This window comes from Tamandua tetradactyla, chromosome X (genome assembly GCF_023851605.1).
Source record: "Tamandua tetradactyla isolate mTamTet1 chromosome X, mTamTet1.pri, whole genome shotgun sequence".
Taxonomy (NCBI): Eukaryota; Metazoa; Chordata; class Mammalia; order Pilosa; family Myrmecophagidae; genus Tamandua; species Tamandua tetradactyla.
In genome coordinates this window covers 42,448,234-42,468,240 of record NC_135353.1, presented here as the reverse complement: position 1 = coordinate 42,468,240, position 20,007 = coordinate 42,448,234, and the positions used below count along the sequence as shown (strand labels likewise).

The following is a 20,007-nucleotide window of genomic DNA, read 5'->3' as shown; positions in this document are numbered from 1 at the left end:
ATTTCTTCTATGGAAAAATGTCTATTCATATCTTTTTTCCCATTTTATAATTGTGTTGTTTGTCCTTTTATTGTTGAGTTGAGGATTTCTTTATATATACTGGATATCAAAACATTGTCAGATATATGGCGACCAAATATTTTCACCCCTTGAGTTGGCCGCCTCTTAACCTTTTTACAAAGTCCTTTCAATCACAGAACTGTTCAATCTTGAGGAATTTCCATTTATTTATTTTTCCTTTTGGTCCTTGTATTTTGGGTGTAAGGTCTAAGAAGCTACCTCCTATTGCTAGATCTTGAAGATGTTTCCTATATTTTCTTCTAGGAGTTTTATAGTACTGGTTCTTATATTTAGGTCTTTGATCCACATTGAGTTAATTTTTGTATGAGTGTGAGGTAGGGGACCTCTTTCATTCCTTTGGATTTGAATATTTGGTTCTTCTAACCCCAGTTATTGAAGAGATTGTCTGTCCAAGTTCAGAGGATTTGGTTGACCAAATCAGTTGGTCATAGATCTGAGGGTCTATTTTTTTAATGTTTTTTTATTGTGAAATATCACATATGTACAAAAAAACAAAAAATTTCCAAGTACATTTTAACAAGTGTTTATAAAACAGATTTGAAAGTTTGGTATGGGTTTACAGTTCCATGATATTTTATTTTTTCTTCTAGCTACTGACAGTCTATTTCTGAACTCTCAATTTTATCCCATTGATCAATATGTCTATCTCTGTGCCAATGCCATGCTGTTTTGACCACTGTGGCTTTGCAATAAGCTTTAAATGCTGGAAGTGTAAGTCCTCCTATTTCATTCTTCTTTTGTAGGATGTTTTTGGCTATTCAGGGCCCCTTTCCCTTCCAAATAAACTTGATAACTAACTTTTCCAAGTCTGCAAAGTAGGTTGTTGGAATTTTGATTGGTATTGCATTGAATCTGTAGATCAATTTAGGTAGAACTGATATCTTAATGACATTTAGCCTTACTATCCATGAACACAGGATGTCTTTTCTTCTACTTAGGACTTTGATTTATCTAGCAATGTTTTGTAATTTTCTGTGTACAGGTCCTTTACAACCTTGGTTAAGTTTATATCTAGATACTTGATTCTTTTGATTGCTATTGTGAATGGCAATTTTTTTCTTAATTGCCTCCTCAGGTCATTATTAGTGTATAGTAACACTACTGATTTTTCTGTGTTAAGCTTGTATCCTGCCACTTTGCTAATTTTATTTATTTGTTCAAGTTGTTTTGTCATAGATTTCTTGGGATTTTTAAAAAATGGGATCATGTCATCTGCAAATAATGAGAGTTTTATTTCTTCCTTTCTGATTTGGATCCCTTTTATTTCTTTTTCTTGCCTAATTGCTCTAGCTAGAACTTCTAGTGCAATGTTGAATAACAGTGGTGACAGTGGGCACCCTTGTCCATTTGGGAAGGCTTTCAGTCTCTCACTATTGAGTACAACATTAGCTATAGGTTTTTCATATATTTCCTTTGTCATTTTGAAGAAGTTTCCTTCTATTCCTACCTTTTGAAGTGCTTCTATCAAGAAAGAATGCTGAATTTTCTCAAATACCTTTTCAGCATCAATCAAGATGATGATGTGATTTTCCGTTTCGATTTATTAATGTTGTGTTGCATTAATTTATTTTCTCATGTTAAACCACCATTGCATGCCTGAAATAAATCCCTACTTGGTCATGGTGTATAATTTTTTAATGTGCCATTGGATTCAATTTGCAAGTATTTTGTTGATAATTTTTGCTTTTATGTTCATTAAAGAGATTGGCCCTTAAACCATTCTTAATTTCTAAGTGAAAACAGTAACAATCATACTTTCACCTAATATAATCCAACTGTCCTGCACACAACTGGAAATGCACTAACCCTTTCCCCAGAAGAGAATGCATATCCTTGAGTTCACTCTTAAACTCGATACCTTGTAACTTGAATACTATGACACAAAGTTAATAGAACTCATGTTATATGATAAGGGGATAAGATAGGAAAGAAAGCAAAGATATTTGCCTCATGCATATGTACAAACATATTTACAACAAAATAAGGAAGAAACACTCATAACCATTACAGTCCTCATTTCTGGAACTGGTCATGTGCTCATAGCTTGTATTTATAACTTCCTTCTATTACCCATTCTATATTCTATTTCCCCATTGGTAACAACCCATGAATCAGTATATAAACACACCTACAGCCATTTCTCCTTCCAAGCAAAATGAAAACCCTGGTGTATTGGTTAAACTTCTGACTACTAAGATTTCTTTTCACCACTATCTTAAGGATGTACCAAAAAGTGGCTGTAGTGCCACAGCTGTACATTTTTGGGTGGTACCTGCCTATCATGTGAAACTCTCTGTAAATCAAGCCTGAGATTTCAATTCTGCAGTCAGAATTGAAAATAAGGAACTCCCCAAGGGACCACAGCTACAGGTTGGGAAAGAAAAGGGAATGTGGCAGGATTGGGGGCCATAGGCATCTGACCACTTCCTCATGCCACTTACTTGTGCCTTCAGGGTCTACTTGAGTCCAATCTCATATATACTGCTTCCATTTGATGATGGAGCCATAAAGTGCATGCACAACTTTATGGTTTGGTGGGTCAGACAACACCCAGCTCATGATAGGCAACTCAGGTTTCATGGTAACTTAGTGGCCCATGGTTAAGCATTTAGACTTTACTAAGGCCAAGTAACAGGCCAAAATATGTTTCTCAAAAGGAGAGTAGTTGTTTGCAGAGGATGACAGGGATTTGCTCCAAAGTCCTAAAGAACAACATTGTGATTTTCCTATAGAGGCCTGCCAAAAGCTCCAAACAATAACATTATTTGCCACTGAAACCTCCAGAACCATTGGATGTGCTGTGCTGAACCATATGACCCAAAATGGCAGAGAAGCTTGCATGGCACCCTCTACTTATTACAGATCCTCCTCTTATTCCAGTTTCCTTGGTAAATGGGGTGGAGTAGCACACACAAATGAGGAATATAGTGCTTGCAAAATCCAAAGAGACTGACAAGTGTTGTACCTCTGTTTTGTCTGAGTTGGGACCAGATGAAACAGCTTATCCTTCACCTTAAAAAAAAAAATCTCAACATGCCGTATGTGACACACCACTTGCCACCTAGAAATTTCACTGAGGTAGAAGCCCTCTGATTTTCTTGTTGGTTTTATCTCCCATCCTCTGAGACTCAAATGCCTTACCAAAAGTCTACAGAAGTTACTACTTCTTGCTCGTGTCCAATCTACAGAATATCACCAATATAATGGGCCAGTGTGATGTCTTTTGAGAAAAGTGATCAATACCCCTGCAGACTAGATTTTTGACACATGGCTGAAGAATTGATACACCACTGGGCTAGAACAGCCTTGTCAGCTGAAAGCAAAGTGATTTTGGTGGCCTTCACTTACAGATATTGAGAAAAACACACTTGCCAGCTCAACAACTGCATACCAGGTACCAGAGGATGTATTGATTTGCTCAGGTAATGATACCACCTGGTTGTTTTCAATAGTCTACTGCCATCCTCCAATACCCATCCATTTTCTGCACAAGCAAATAGGAAAGTTGAATGGGGGTGTGCTGAGAATCACCACCCCTGCATCTTTCAGATCTTTTACCATGGCATTAATCTCTGCAATCCTTATAGGAGTGTGTAGGTAAACAGTTCTAATGGCTTCCACTTGGCCTTTCCTACCATAATATCCCCCACTTGACAACTCAGGGAACCAATATAGAGATCACTGAGTATGTCTATTCAATTATGCATTCCAGAACTGGGAAAATAACCACAGAATGAGTCCAGGGACCCACTGACCCTCTGTGAGATGAACCTGAACTTAAACTCCACTGATCACCTGACCTCCATAAGCTCTTATTCTGACTGGACCATGGTGACATTTGGGTGTCCTGGAATTAGTTTCCTTTTAGAACCAGTGTCTAATAATCCCTAAAATGTCTAATTATTTCCTTTTCCCCAGTGCACAATCACCCAGGTAAAAAGTGTATGCCCTTTTAAGGAAGGCTGAGAGGAAGAATAACATAAATTTTTGAGAGTGTAGCAGAGACCTTCCCCAAGGGTCCCTAGCTTTCCCTTCATTCAAGGGGTTCTGGGTCTGTAAACTGACTCATGTCTGGGAATTGATTGAAAGACCATGACTTTCTGTTTTCATGATTCAGGTTAGAGTTTTGTTCACTTGCCCAAGAATTCTTCTGCTTACATAGATCAAGCCATAATTTACTAGATACCCATCAATTTTACGTCTAGGTACCCCATGATCAACTAGCTAACATCATAGGTCTCTGCATGTCAGATCATTTTGATTACCACTTTAAATCTGCTGTCCATTACAGTGGCCATGTCCACCTTGTATTTGATGATTAAGAGCTGCCACTTGGATTCTTATTACTTTTTTGAGTCTGATGTCCATTATGGCAGCCACATCTGCTTTGTATTTGATGATTAAGTGCTGCCACTTGGTTTCTACCAACTGGGATCAGATCACCCGCACTTTGTTTAAGGATCCAAGTTAAGTGGCAGCAGTTCCTACAGTAATACCTACAGAAAAGTGTGAACACAAAGGCATTTGGGAATGTTGGAGCTGCTCTTGCAATTTTATTCCTCATATCTCTGGTTAAAGGTATGTCCTCTGGATATTCCTTGACTGGGTGAACAGATCTTACCTCATAAATCTACATTAACTTTCCATTCCCTCTTAGCTTTTGGATCCCTTCATCTACATTATACCAGGGCAGTACTGGCATTTCAACTCCATGTAATAAAAGCCATCTTTGGGTCCATGCTTCAGTTAATCACTTAATCACACTCTTAGAGCTCTTTCTAACATCTTGAGCTACAACACCAAATCTCTACTTAGTCGACCCCTATCAATAAATTCAACCTGATTCAACTTTATATTCCTTTAAACATTGTATTATACCATTAATATCCATTTCCACTCATATCCCCCTGATTTCTTTCTATTTAAATTGGGAAAATCAAGTCATTTGTTTGGAATTTAGTGCACCTCTTCATGGATTTGTACTTATCTTTTGTACCTCATCTTTTGGGGACTGTTGGGACTTCAGTCTAGTTATAGGTCTGAAAGAAAAGAAAGGTGTTGGGGATGAGTGTCATGAGAGGAATTAGCGGTGTTTTACTAGCCAACTACCTAAAGGTATTTCATTACAATTTAATCTGGTAAAAGTAGATTAATCTCCTCATATGGAGTGTGATGGCTGTTTTCTCAAGGGAGGTAGTTACGGATGTATCAAGAAGAGCAGGGAGAATCTCTTCAGAAAGAGGTTGTGTGACTGATTTCTCAGGGAAGACCATTACATGTTCATCTGGCAAAGAAGACTCAGCAGAGTCTAGGGTTTCAATGTCCCCACCACTATTATCATCAGCCCATATGTTCTCATTCCAATTTTCTGGATCCCATTCCTTACCAATCAATGTCCTCACTTTAACAGCAGACATCTTGCAAAGTTGAAAATTCAATTTACTTTGTAATTCAGCCACTCTCACAGTCAGACTCTGAGTTTGGTTTTCAGAAATCCCAGTCTGTGGCTGCAAGAAATAAGAGTTTCCTTCAAAGCACACATAGGATTTTCACATTCTTCAGGCGGCACTTCAGTTGGGAATTTGAAGCTATGAGCTCATCTCTTTCTTTAACAACTATATCCAGCATATTTAAAGACAATCGGCCAACCTCATTATACTTTTTAACTCCACAAAACTCTATTAAGGTATCAAATGCACTCTCATCCAGAGTTTTGCCTCTTAATAGTATTTGAGTAGCAGTATCAAATGGTGGTATATTTTGTGTATCTCTATTGCCAACTTGTTCCATGAACTATCAGTGCCATCTAGAGCATAGGAAATAATATTATTACTGGCCACTAATTTAATCAGATTAGAGAACTAATCCCAGAACTCACTCAGAAATCTCATCCTCAAGATTCTATTTCTCAAGAACTGCATCTGGTACCAAAATCTGTATGTCAAGTTTCTCTAGAGAAACAGAACCAACAGCATGGATATACACACATGTATGTTTGTAAATATTAAGAAATTCATTATAGTCATTGACTAACATGACCTTGGAGGTTGGCAAGTCTAAATTCTGTACGCAGACCACAAGCTATGAACTCCAGAGAAGATTTTGGTGCATTCCCCAGGAGAAGCTAGCTGGCTGAATTAGAGATAGAAATTCTTCTTTACGACTGCTGAAATCATTAATTCTCTCTTTATAGCCTTCAACTAATTAGATGAGATGTCTCTCATTGCTGAAGGTAACCTCCTTTGTTCATTGTAGACGTAAACAACCATACATGCAGTCAATTGGCTCATGATTTAATTCCATAAAATATCCTCACAGCAATATCAGTTCAGTGCTTGCTTGACCAAATAACTGAACACCATAACTTAGCCAAGTTGACACATGAACTTAACCATCACAGGTGGGAATAGGAGCTCACAGGATGAAGTAACAGCACATTTATGTTTATGTTAGCATTGGAGTCTCAGTGAGGGTGACAAGACAGAAGGAATCAGGGCATCAATCCTGGTAAAGTTCAAACTACCGAAAAAGAAATGATTGGTTCCACAACAGCTGTTCAATTCCATGCAATACTTTATGAGTAAAAAATAGGAAACCTGGTCAAATATCTACTCTTTCTAGGCTGGCTATTGGAATGAGTATGAAAGATTTGTGCCTTTCTCAGATCAGCAAATCAGCAATGACAGTGCATCCTCAGAGAACCGGACCATAGTGGTGACTACCATTCTGGTAAGTGTGGGCAGAGGGCGGGTGGGCTTTCTGTATAGCAATACTTAGTTTTCTGAAAAGCATTGTTCAGACCAGTATGAAGACCTCAAGTTCAAGCAGCAAAAATTTTCAATGGGGCAGTTCAAGAACCTCTCAGAGTAACTTGTCATAATGATGAACACAATGTCATTGTGTTTAAAAGAATAGGACTTTTAAACATTGCAGATATAACTCATTTCCTACACACCAGCCTCTCCTCTTTATCGCCCATAGGGCAGATGCTTTATCTGGACATGAAATCTAATTCATTTTTGGAGAGGCAGCATTGTTTGGTGAAGAGAGTAAAGCAGGGTTTTAATATTACATCTGCCGCTAATTTATGTAACAGTGCAAGTCACAGCTACTCTGAGCCTGAGGGATATTTTTTTATAATTTATGGAATTGATATAATAACAATCTTCTACATATGTCACAAGACCATTTTAAGGCATAATTCACCATGTGAAAAGCTTTTCTGCAAAATGCAAAGCACTGTGAAATGTGAGGTCTTATTCTCATATAGTTAGAAAATGTCTTTCTAAAAGCTGGCTTGTTTTTACTGAAGTATAAAACCAGGGGTAAAACTAGCATGCCCCTAGGTCTGAAACTGTGATTAATTAGTTCAAAATTTGGCTGAAGTTTATCTTTCATTTAAACACACATGTCAAATACTTTGTTCTAGGTTCTGTTTTAGGCTCTGGGTATATAAAATGAATAAGCCACAGACCCTGACCTCACAAAGATCACAGTGCATCCCTAGACTTAATGTGGGTTAGCTATAGCTCCTACATGGTAAATCCTGAAGAAATCAAAGGCAATTTACCTTCTGTAACTAAAGGGAATACCTCTGCCAGTTTAACTAAATCAAAGACTTTATAGGTAAAAACTGGCCCTTCTTTCAAACTCTCAAAATAACTTAAATCCTTCTCTATTTCCTTAAATAAGCAGTTAGATTACAAAGAACATGGCCCAACAAATAGTTGATTGAGACACTTCTGCACCTTAAGTAAACATTTTAAATCCTTTTTAAATCCTTTTCACACACCAAACCCTTCATTAACCACAGGCAGAAAAAAAAACTTTTATCATCTCTTAGAGAAATTTTTCAGAAGTAATCCTTTGATCTTCTCTCTGGTCTCAAAGGAATCGCCATACGTTATGTATAAAAAGAACCATGAGCAACTGGAAGGAAATGAGCGATATGAAGGCTATTGTGTAGACTTAGCCTATGAAATAGCTAAACATGTAAGAATCAAATACAAACTGTCCATTGTCGGTGATGGGAAATACGGTGCAAGGGATCCAGAGACTAAAATATGGAACGGCATGGTTGGGGAACTTGTCTATGGGGTAAGTTTTCTTCAAACTCTGTTTTCATTTATCTCTGTGCTTTCCAGTTAACGAGAAAGTTAGAATATTTAATTTTCAAGTGCAATATTTATTCAATTATATAATCTGCAAGAAAAACTTTTTCCTCTGCAGTTGAATTCAGCAGCATTCCTTGGGCAACAGGATTATTTCACTAAAAGGAAAATAGAATTGGGGATTTTATTTAGCAGTATTAGGTACATCATAATTTCCCACTTTAAAAATCAGGATGAAGTTCAAATTCCTTAGCATGGCAAATAAGGCACTTCATAATCTCGCACCCACTTACCTCTCTCGTTTCATTTTATACTTTTACCCTTTCATAACTATGTTTCAATTATCCAAGATATACATTATTCCCTGAAAGTGCCAAGCTTTCAGTTAGGGCATGCTGGAAGTGCTTTTGTCTCTGTTCAGCTGTCTGACACCACCTACTGGTCTTTTAAAACTCAGAAGCGTCACCTCTTTCAGGAAGCTTTCCCTAATCCCAACCACCCACCAGCAGTCTGGTTTAGGTACTGCTGCTCTTTTCTACCTTAATGTACTGTTTGCTTTCTTATAGTACTTCCAACTCTGCATTATAATGATAATGATCTATTGACATATCTGACTGCCCCATTAGACAATGAACTCCTTGAAGACAAAAACCATGTCTGAGTCATTTCAGTATCCTAGAGCCTGGCACATAGTAGAAGTCTGATAAATACTTGATTGAATGAATAAATGAATGAAAGAATTAATTAATTAATTAATTAATAGCATGGGTATGCCAAGGGTTTGTCTATGAGCCAAGTACAAAGAGTTAATACTGAGAATAATTAAGGCTTTTATAAGGCATACAGTGGTATCTTCGGAGCTCCTCAGTAACCTGGCTTTAAAAGGTTTTGGCCTCTGACTGGGAATGTCAGATTTGGGGCAGCCCAGTGGGGCGTATGGAGACAAGAGAATCGGACCTAATACTTGCCAATTGGGTGAACCAGTCATTAAAGAACTAACCCAAGTGGAAGTCATGGCAGCAGAGGATTAGTTCTCTAGGATTACCTGCAATGACGGTTCCCTGTCCAGGCAATAGATAGAAGAAAGATAGAGGAATCTGGGGATTGGAGATACTGAGAAATCACAACTTAACAAGATGCAAACATCCATGTTGTCTAATGTATGGGGGTTCAGGGGAAGAAATCTAGTGCTTGAGATGGGAACCAGCAAGAGTAAGGTATATCTCGCCAACCCTGGAAGAGTACTGGGGTTGCTAAAGAAGTTTTTGGAAGAGGCCCTCAGGAACAAGCACAAAAGCAGAAGCTCATTTCTAAACATAAGGGTACAGAAAGGGATCTAGGGCTTAAAATGAGGCTGGACCCCAGGTATTAAAACTGGGGCACAGTCCTCCAGTCAGACAAGCAGCAATGCAACTTGAAGCTCAGCCCCTAGATATGGGGCTGGAGCCAATTATCTCCTGTCTTAGTCAAGGTCGGTCCTGAGAACTAAGGCAGGGCTGAGCTGCAGATGAGATTCAAGTAAACTCAGCTGTGAAAAAAAGAAGAGTTTCTAATGTTCAAGAGAGAGGGCTGAACAAGGGGCAGAGAAACTTCCATGCTTTTTAAGGACACTGGGAAGCTCTAAAACATCTTGACAGAACTCTAACCTCTTACTTTCGGTTTTGGTGATTACTTCTCTTTCTTGTCCCTCATCTCACCAACACTCAGGCTCCATGAGTTGCTCACAGTTCTGCCTCACACTTAGCACATTACTTGATACATTGTAGATGCTCACTTTTTGTTTTTAATGAATCAATGTCTGGCATGCAGTAATGCTAAGCTAATACTCATTAAATTGATTCCATGGTGAGAGATAATCCTATAAGAATAATATTATTATTATTATTAGCTACAATTTGTTGAGTAAAACAGTTTCCAGACACTGTGCTAGGTGCTTTACTGTCATTATCTCGCTTAATCCTCACAACACACCTGCAAGGAAGGTGCAATTACTAACCCTGCTTTACAGATGAGAGCATCAAGACCTAGAGAGGTGAAGTCACATGCCAAAGACCAAACAGCTTGTAGTAGTCCGATAATGCAAACACAGGTCTCTGACTACGAAGTCCAGGTTTTTTTTACATTCTACTGGCCAACAGCCAAAATATAGTTTCAGGCTCAGCCCATCCTGCAAGAAACTTAAAATGATACTTAATGATACTTAGAATGTATTGCAAGTGCCACTGGGGCCTTAACTATTCTGGAGAAAAGAGTGGCCACAGCAGCCTAATAGGAAATTTGAGGTGTGAATTTCCATTGGCCCAGGGTAAATGATATGCACTCTATCATGAGCTCTACCAGCCATTCCAACTCAATAACCAGAGCTCTGTAGGTCTTAAAAGAAAATCTGTCATTCTTTGTAAAGAGATAAATGCCTTCCTGGCAGTTAAAGGCAGAACATTAGACACAGTGATGTCAAGCAGGGCAGACTTCCTGACACTGTTCAGACTAAAACCAATTTTATCACCAGGTTTTGATTTCTCCTCTGGCACATCCTCCGTACTGTGCTCACTTAATCTCCCTTTCTTTCCAATTTGTATGTGTGTGTTTTGGGGGAGAGGGTGCTGGAGAATTAGAGAGTCTCTTATTTGTTTAGTAATTTAATGCCATCTCTCCACTTCTGAATAAATAAAAAAAAAATTCTTCTGGAGAAACCTTCCCATCTTTTCCCTCTAATTTTCTCCACTAAATGGAGAGGCTCTTACAGAATACCCTACTCTTTCCCCTGATCTAGACAAGTTTCTAATGCTTTCAGGATTTATTTCTGAAGAATTGACAGCAAACCAACCTATTACTGAGTAGACTGCCAAATTTTACTTTCCTCTAAAACCTAGTGGCTATGAAAAATGGATGTTTTCCATTTTTCTTAGAGGAAAAGCTCTTCTTAGATGCTTAGAGGAAGAGGTCTTATTAGGGAGAATGAACTCATAGGCTAAATATCTCTTCATCTTCCTTTATAAGTTTTAATCTTTTGGTATTAGGCAGTTTTCAACTTCTCTATAAATGATGAAATTGAGCAAGGTATAATCACAGGCATTTGTTTCTGGCAAGCCTGACCTGCTGAGATTTACAGATAGCACTGCTTTATTTTGAGGGTATTTTCTCTCATGCTTTTAATATGTAAAACATAGGAAAAAAATAAAGAAAGGCAGAAATGAAGAAAGTTTTGAAAGGGAGATTTCAGTTCCTACCATTAAAGTCTCAAGAAAGAGTTAAACATGAATTTAATTTGCTGATGAATAACTAAGCCAATCAAGCCTCTTTCCAGATGAATCCTAAATAGGTTTTCATTCTTTAAAAAAATTCAAATCAAGGCTGATGTTTTGGGCACTTTGTATCTCAAGAAGGCTATTTTTGAGGGCAGGCTACAAGCGGCTCAGCAGGCAGAGCGCTCGCCTGCCATGCCAGAGACCCAGGTTTGATTCCCGGTGCCTGCCTACATAAAAACAAAAAAAAAAAGAAGGCTATTTTTGAAACAAACACCACTAGAATACAATGTGCCCCGTTATGTAAGCTCTTCAGAACATTATGGACTTGAAACTGTCCACTTGTTTTCAGCAGTTTTAACTTCGAGCTAGATGTCTGTAATATGGCACCATGGTAGTTATCCCCAGCTTAAATGGTTTACAGACCACAAGTTTTTATAGCTTCCAAATAGCGCATGTATTTAACCTGGGCATTTAAAAACAGGGTTTTGTTGCTAGCAGGACTCTCAGGCATCCTTCAGCCTACTTTTTCATTCATTTAACAGATGATTATGGGGACCACTAGGACTAGACAATAGAACTCTCCATTGAGTAAACCCGGGAACTAAAGGTTGATATAGGAATGGTGGCAGTTATTATGTCAAAGTCACAAAATCAAACAGCTTGGCAGAGCTAAAACTGTGACACAGCTTTCTTGACATCAGGTCCAGTGGTCTGCCCACTGGGACACCCTGGATCAGTTCCTTAAGTTTGTCAGACTATGGAAATATTGGTGTGGTATCAGATTCAGCATTCCCCTCTTGCCTTTTTAAGTTTATAAGATTTTCTATCCAAGAAACCCGTTTTGCTTATCTGTGACCTCCAGGATGATGTAGTGAATGTCTCTAGTTATCACTGGAAATATTTGAAAACCCTAAGTAGACAGCTGGAGATTTCTATCCTTTGAGAGGAGACATGGCCTAACAGAAAAAGAGAGTTAGGAAACAAACTGGAAGGAAATTGAGTCCTTAATTGGCAAAAGGAGCCTCCCAGCAGAAAACTTCTCTGTTCTTAACTTACTGGCACTTAGAACTAAGGATAAAGAGGGTTTTCCTTGGGAAAAGCAAGGCAAGCTAGGGCCCAGATTACTCTTTCTGGCTTAAAAGACAGCAGAGACCTTGAGGATAGAGATGGGGGTAGGATATGTTTGATTCCAGGCCACTTCTTCTGGGTGTCCCCAGACTCCTTCATGCTCCCAGGATAAATAGCAGTTTTACAGATGCTAGTCACACTGACATTTCTCCATCTACAGGAAATTATCTCTTAGGCTGTCACTATCCTAAGATAGATTCATTTTCCATTAAGAAAGGCAGAAAGGCAGAAAGTCGATCTGTCCTTCCAGCTAAAAGGTGAAAAAGCAAGCGTTCAGTAACATGTCAAATATGTTCTTCTATTCTTCAACTGAATACACCTGGCTTTGGCAGAAAGGCTGATAGTTTGATAAAAGTGTCCCATTTCTTCATATGAGGCATAAGAACTCCAGGAAAGGGCATTACTGACACACAGAAGTCTATTATTCTGATTCAAGAAAATAGGAAAATATTTCCAACCAAATTTAGCCCCATCAGGCCTTCATCAAGCTCCTGGGACACTCTTTCATTTCCCCACTTTGTCTTTGACTATCTCAGCTCCCGAAGGAAAAGGGACTGTACTCAATAGATCCAGACTGGAACATCTGTTCTGGATGAAGAAACTAGGAGATCCCGTTGTGACATTGCTTGTTGTCACACAGATTTAAATAGGCCTTGTGTCTTTCTCTTGATCTTAAAAATTGCAGACCGTAAATATCCCACAGAGTACAGCCAATAAAGCAATTTATTTCCTGTCCCCCAACATGCAGCAATTATATTTCTATCATCTAGCTTAATTATGTCCCACTTTTTTCTCTGACACATTGAAACTTTCCAAAGCAAATGTCTGCTAAGGGCCACTAGAGCCTTATGGTTGATAAGAGGTCAGGGCATGCCTACCTCTCCTTTCAGACAGTGTATAATTTCTCATGCATTGCTCACCAATACATTGCCTACCTCTCTCTCTCCCATCCTTCCCCTTGCTTTCAGAAAGTGCTTTAAAATGATAGCTGATAAGCTTTTGCACATTTGCAGGCTCCAGGGGGGTTACAAGTTTTGCATCAAATAATCAGATGAAAGCATACCAGTTCAAAAAATATTTTTAAAATTACATTTAACTAGGGGTGAAAGGGTAGTTCATTGGTAGAATTTTCACCTGACACGTGGGACACCTGGATTCGGTTCCCAGCCCATGCACTTCCCCAAAACAAACAAACAAAAAATTCAACAAATGTTGCTGCAATAATGGGATATTCACATGGAAAAACAATGAAATGTGACCCCGCCACACAGCAAACAAAAAAAATTTACATTTAACAAAGTGTCATTCCCATTTTAACCCTATCAAATTTTAAAGTGTTATCCCTGTACATATAAGTTTGTTGTATTTTTAAGTTTTATGAAATTTTGACTTGAGCAACCCACCTATGAAAAGGATTATAAATCTCCTCAAACTAAATCCATCCCCACCCCCACCCCTTTTAATGCAATTGCTCCAAGTTTCCCACTGGTGGGTAGAAAAATCATACTTACTTTGATGTGTTTACTGAGCCCACACAGCCACTCTTAAGCTGCTTGATTAAAATCCTTTAAGTAGTCAGGTTGCAAGCAAAAGCAAAATAAACTCTCACCCAGAGCTCTTTACGTTTACTGTCTTTTGTCTGTCAACTGGAGCACCCAAATGCCACTTACGCACCCACCTAGGTTTCCGAAAATGATCTGCTTAATGCTGTGACCAGCACAGGCAAAGACTTGAGGACAAAAGGCTGTGGGAGTGGTTCAGGATACCACAAGTGCGGCACTTCATTATTGAGTTAGAATTTCACCTACTCCCTACCTCCCATCCATAATTCCTAACAACATTCGTTCCCAGCCAAACTGGCTTTCACAGGAGGAAAGACCAGGAAAGTAATGTCATTTGGAGAGTAGTCTTCTTCACTTTTTTTTCACTGTTGGCCTCTTATATCATTAATTTGCCTTGAAAGTGACCATCCCACTCATCTGTATGCTATAGCAGTCCCAGGAGCGCTGCTAATCAGGTATTTTAGGACACTAGGAATCTGCTTCTCCCCATTTCCCTTCATAATTATCATCTCCCTCCCTATCTATTGGTTGAGCCTTTTCCCATCTGCTTTTTGCTTTTCCTTTGTCTTTATCCATCTGTGATTGGTCTTTTTTTTTAAGGTCCTGCATGGAGAATTCTCATTCTTGGACAAATCCTCATCGATGGGTTTTATTTTTATATATCTTTTATCTTTATATATATTTTATCAATGGGGTTTAAATGAGCACAGATTTAATGATATTCTTCTTCAAGGAAACATCCTCAAAAAAAAAAAAAAAGACAGACAAACTCTATCTTCTTTGAAAAACCTCATTAGAAAGAAACAATTCAGAAAAGACAGAAAGGCCATGCTGTGGAAAAGAACAAGTGCCTGAGGGGAACAGATTTTTCCTGTTGTGTTTTGTGATTTCAAAAGTACTTTGAACTAAGAATAATTGCTTTGGGATCCTTTTCTTTTGTTGAATGTTCCTGGAAATCAGACAAATAGTCCTGCTTTGTTATCCAGACACTTCTTAATAGTATTTAGCTGTGCTTACTGCCTGGTAGGCTTTCTAATAAATTGCTTCTTTTAAAGTTGTATTAGTTTCCTAGGGCTGCCAAAACAAAATACCATAAACAGGGTAGCTTAAAACAACAGATATATATTCTCTCATAGTTCTGGAAGCCAAAATTCTAAAATCAAGATGTCAGTAGGCTTGGTTCCTTCTGCATACTCCTAGGAAGAAGCTGTTCCATGCCTCTGCCCTAGCTTCTAATGGTTGTAGACAATCCTTGGCATTCCTTGGCTTGGAGGCACAGCACTCCAACCTCTGCCTCTGCCTTCAATGGCATTCTTCTTTTTGTGCATATGCATGTGTGGTGTCTCTGTGAACAAATTTCCCTCTTCTTATAAGGACATCAGTCATTAGACTAGGGCCCACCTTAATCTAGCATGATCTCATCTTAACTTGATTACATCTGAGAAGACCCAATTTCCAAATAAGGTCATGTTCACAGGTAGACTGGAATCTGTCATTTGGGGGCATACAATTCAGTCCTCCACAGGGGTCAAGATTCTCAAACTCCTTTCCTTATCTGCTTGAAAAACAGACCAGTTCCAGGAAGAACTCCAGGAAGGGGCATTACTGACACATAGAAGTCTATTATTCTGATTCAAGAAAATAGGAAAATATTTCCAACCAAATTTAGCCCCATCAGGCCTTCATCAAGCTCCTGGGACACTCTTTCATTTCCCCACTTTGTCTTTGACTATCTCAGCTCCCCAAGGAAAAGGGACTGTTCCTGAATTTGCTCCGAAGTGATTTTCTCACACAAATGCTCCATTACTTCTTCCTTCCAAAATAAGACATGGCAGTGTCTCCTAGAGCCATCAGTTGTTTAGACTTAAAACATCCAAAAACAACTAGTTAATTAAGTAAATTCAAATGAGATTAAATAGGAAATGACACTAAAAGGGCATATGCATGTTCTGAGCAGGAGGCAGAAGTATGTTGGCAAGAATAGGAGGTAAAATCTCTTGGCATGACAAGACTATTTCTAGCTGATTCAGACTTTCTCGCCAAAAAATCATTAGCTTTCTGGCAAACTCCATTCTCCTCAGTTGCCTTTGTTTCTGTGACCAGTTCTGGCCCCAAGCAAAAGAGTAAATAGATGAAAATTGCCTTTGGCTCTATTCCAGTTGGAAATGTTGAACTGGAGCTGGGGCACAAGAACAAGGCTGGAGATTCAGGTATCATCCGCAATGAGGTGAGAGTTGAAGCCTTGAGAGTAGATAATACTGAGGGGAGAATATGAAAGACTACTTGAAAAGAATCTTGCTTATTCCACAACCTTCACTGATTATCTCCTAAGCGAAAATAACATAAATAGGCTCTGTGGGTACAAAGGTACACTTTGATTAAGAGGCACAGTGCCTCACACAAAGAAAGCACTCAAAAAATGTTAGCTAGTAGTTTATCTGCGGTTTCCCTTTAATTAATTAAGCAGTATTTCTTAACTTGTTTGAATTACTATATGTACTTCAAAGTAGTAAAAATTAATTTATTTGAAAATGTTCCATCTCAGACTTTCCTCTGATTTCCTCATCGTCCTTCCCCCACCTCCCACACTCATAGGGCTATTGAGGCATAACTGTATTTAACATAGAAAAATCGATCATTAAAACTGGTGGTTTCCCTTCATACCTGTTATATCATCCAAAAGCCTTTCCTTAGTCAAAAGCATTTTTTTATGCGTACATTTTAAGACTTGACTCCAGGCTAAAACCTACTATTGTTGTAAAGGAACAGTTGTGGAAAACGAAATAAATGAGTGCAGAAACTCCTAGTGTCTATTCTTGTGAGATGCAAAATAAAATCAATGCCTGTCTTTACTTAAGCTAATTATGTAGCACACTACCAACACATTTATTTTATTGATCCAATACAGATGAATGGTACACTTATATTCACCACCAAAAGATTTGGCTTACTATATAAATTAATATGTATTCTAATAACTGCCTTAACCTTGCTATTGCTCATGCAGGATTCTTTCATGTTCATATATATCATACTCAATAATCAACAACTTCTTTAAAACACTTACAGTTTCCTGAGTTTAAGGTCTGTTAAAATGATAGATACAAAAATACAATAGTAAATCCCTGCCTTCAAAGAATGTGTGTTTTAATAGATATACTCTTAAAAAAGATTCAATAATAATAATACAAGATAACAAATACCCAAGTGTTAAACTGAGAACTGTGGTCCTGTGTTGTACCTCCTGGTGAGATGGCAGCGAATATAAGTATAGTCTATTATATTTGCCCCACAAGAATTTAGTCAAGTAAGGGAGATAAGACATAAGTGCTTGAAAATTACAGTAAGAAAACAAAAGTTTAGAAGTGATGTCATGAGAAATATTGTACGAGTAGAGTTGCCAGGAAGTGAAAAATAATTTTTAGAAAAAATATTGCCTCAATTTCCCTAAGCCAATATATTTCAGAGGACAAAAGGCCAGTGTCCTCCCCTTAACTTACCATCAAATTAAAGCATTTTAGAGCCCCTAGAATACACTGCTTTTATGACCGAAATATTGACAAATTGATTGATTATAGGAATTTAAGACCTTGTATTTCCACTAAAGAGATATGTTATGGCAAATGACAGATTGAAATACTGTCTCTAAAAGTCATATATATGTGTTTTGTTTTTCAGAGAGCAGATATAGCTGTTGCTCCACTCACTATAACACTGGTCCGTGAAGAAGTCATAGATTTTTCAAAGCCGTTTATGAGCCTGGGCATCTCCATCATGATAAAGAAGCCTCAGAAATCAAAACCAGGCGTATTCTCATTTCTGGATCCTTTGGCTTATGAGATCTGGATGTGCATCGTCTTTGCTTACATTGGAGTCAGTGTAGTTCTTTTCCTAGTCAGCAGATTCAGTCCTTATGAATGGCACTTGGAAGATAACAATGAAGAAACTCGTGACCCACAAAGCCCTCCTGATCCTCCAAATGAATTTGGGATATTTAACAGTCTTTGGTTTTCCTTGGGTGCCTTTATGCAACAAGGATGTGATATTTCTCCAAGGTTTGTTTCCATGTCATACCAAATGCCTCCTTGCATTTTGTGGCCATACTCTAGCCATGCTCATCTAATATTCATCCATGTCAAGTCCAGATAGCTTTCATTTAACATTCCATCCAACAACATAATTTATCATCAAGTCATTTTGTTTGCTTGCATTTGTGAATCAAGCATACTCATGGTATTGCTTCAAATGTCTTTCATGCATTTCTATAATATTATACATTTATATACAATATAGCAAACATTTGAGCTCTGAATATACCTGCCATTGCTAGCTAATATTAATATTAATTATTCGGATAAATCTAATTCAAAATCTTATCTGAATACACAGACTTTTTTTTCATTAAATGCACTAAAAGAGATTGGATCTAGGCAAAATTTGAAAGAAGATAGAACTCTTCTTTGAAATCTTCCAACCTTTCTCTTTCAGTCCTCTCTTTTTCATTTTCCCTCAGACTGCTTACAATTATTTATTGTAGTGTTCCATCCAGGCCTGTCTTCACTGAACTTCTCTCTAATTTCCAAATATAACTACCTTAAGTGTTAACTACAAAAAAAGAATTGGTGGTGAGTTTGTAATCAAAATATTGCATGTGAAATGGTACTTCCAGGTATGGCCTAGTGAAGAGATTGGAAAATTCTGTCTCCAAAAGCAACCATAAAACTGGACAAAATTGACCAAAAAAAGAAAGACCCAACAATTTCAGCACTCTGGAACTCATTGAAAGTAATCCAACAATCTGAGAAACTTTTATGCCTGAAAAACTACCAAACTTTAGGTAATAACATGGGAAGTCCATGGTTTTCTGGCCTCGGGCTGCTCCTAGTCCCATACCCAGTTAATTGGAACGGAGGTTCTGCCAGGGCATGGCAGTTCCTGACATTTTAGAAAGAGCAATGGGCAATGCCCACAGCCACCACCTTTGTGACAGAAGCAACTTCTCAAAGCCAGCAAGTGGAGGAAGCACAGAGCTCAGCTCTACTTGCCTGAGCTTGCTGTTGAGGTGGTGATGAGGAGGTTGGGGCAAGCAACCTCTTCACCATATGCACAGTGGAGACTGGGAGAGGGCGCAAGCTATTCCTATACTTCTGGTCAATCTGAAATGGTGCGTACATGCCCAGAAGACTTGAAAGGGCCCTCTGGAAAGTAAAACCCAGAGCAGACTTGAAAATTGTCTGGACTTTGAATATGCTACCCTACCCACACAGATTAATCAACAGAGGTCAGAAGCTTTACTGGCTCAAGGTGTTACAATACAGTATCTGTCCAACAGTGACTAACCACAAACCTGTGCAGATACAGAAGCAACCTTTTGGAAACCAGGTATAAAAACAAAACAATAATATTTTTTAAAAATGAGAAACATGAACCCAACTCCCATTCATGATGAAAACTTTCAACAAACTAGGAATTGAAGGGGGCATCCTAAACATAGAGTTAACGTCATACTTAATGGTGAAAAAATAAATGCTTCCCTCTAAGATTGGGAACAAAGCAAGTATGTTCACTTAGACATCCAGTTTGGAAAAAAAAGACACTGAACTATCTTTATTCATAGATGACATGATTCTATATGTGGAAAATTCCAAGATATCCACAAAAAATGACTAGAACTAGTAAACAAGTTTATCCAGATTGTTGGATACAAGATCAATATCCAAAACTCAATTGTATTTTTATATCCTAGCAAATAATAACTTTCATCAAAGGTGCCAAGTCAATTTAATAGAGAAAGGATAGTTTTCAAGAAAAGGTGCTGGAACAACTGGATACCCACATGTAAAAAAAAAATGTACTTAGACCCTTATCTCACACCAT

General features: G+C 38.2%; 1 protein-coding gene across 5 annotated transcripts in view; it reads left to right on the top strand.

Annotated features, from left to right (window-relative positions):
- Positions 1–20,007, top strand: part of GRIA3 (glutamate ionotropic receptor AMPA type subunit 3) — a 344,281-nt gene that overhangs the window by 242,277 nt on the left and 81,997 nt on the right. For 3 of the 5 annotated variants that reach the window (XM_077145651.1, XM_077145654.1, XM_077145652.1), the window contains exons 9-11: positions 6,703–6,810; positions 7,972–8,178; positions 17,809–18,185. In XM_077145651.1, coding sequence (XP_077001766.1) covers positions 6,703–6,810; positions 7,972–8,178; positions 17,809–18,185 — 692 coding nt within the window. Of the gene's footprint in view, positions 1–6,702; positions 6,811–7,971; positions 8,179–16,289; positions 16,358–17,808; positions 19,513–20,007 lie in introns of those variants that run through there. The other 2 variants (XM_077145653.1, XR_013169443.1) reach the window with 2 other exon arrangements.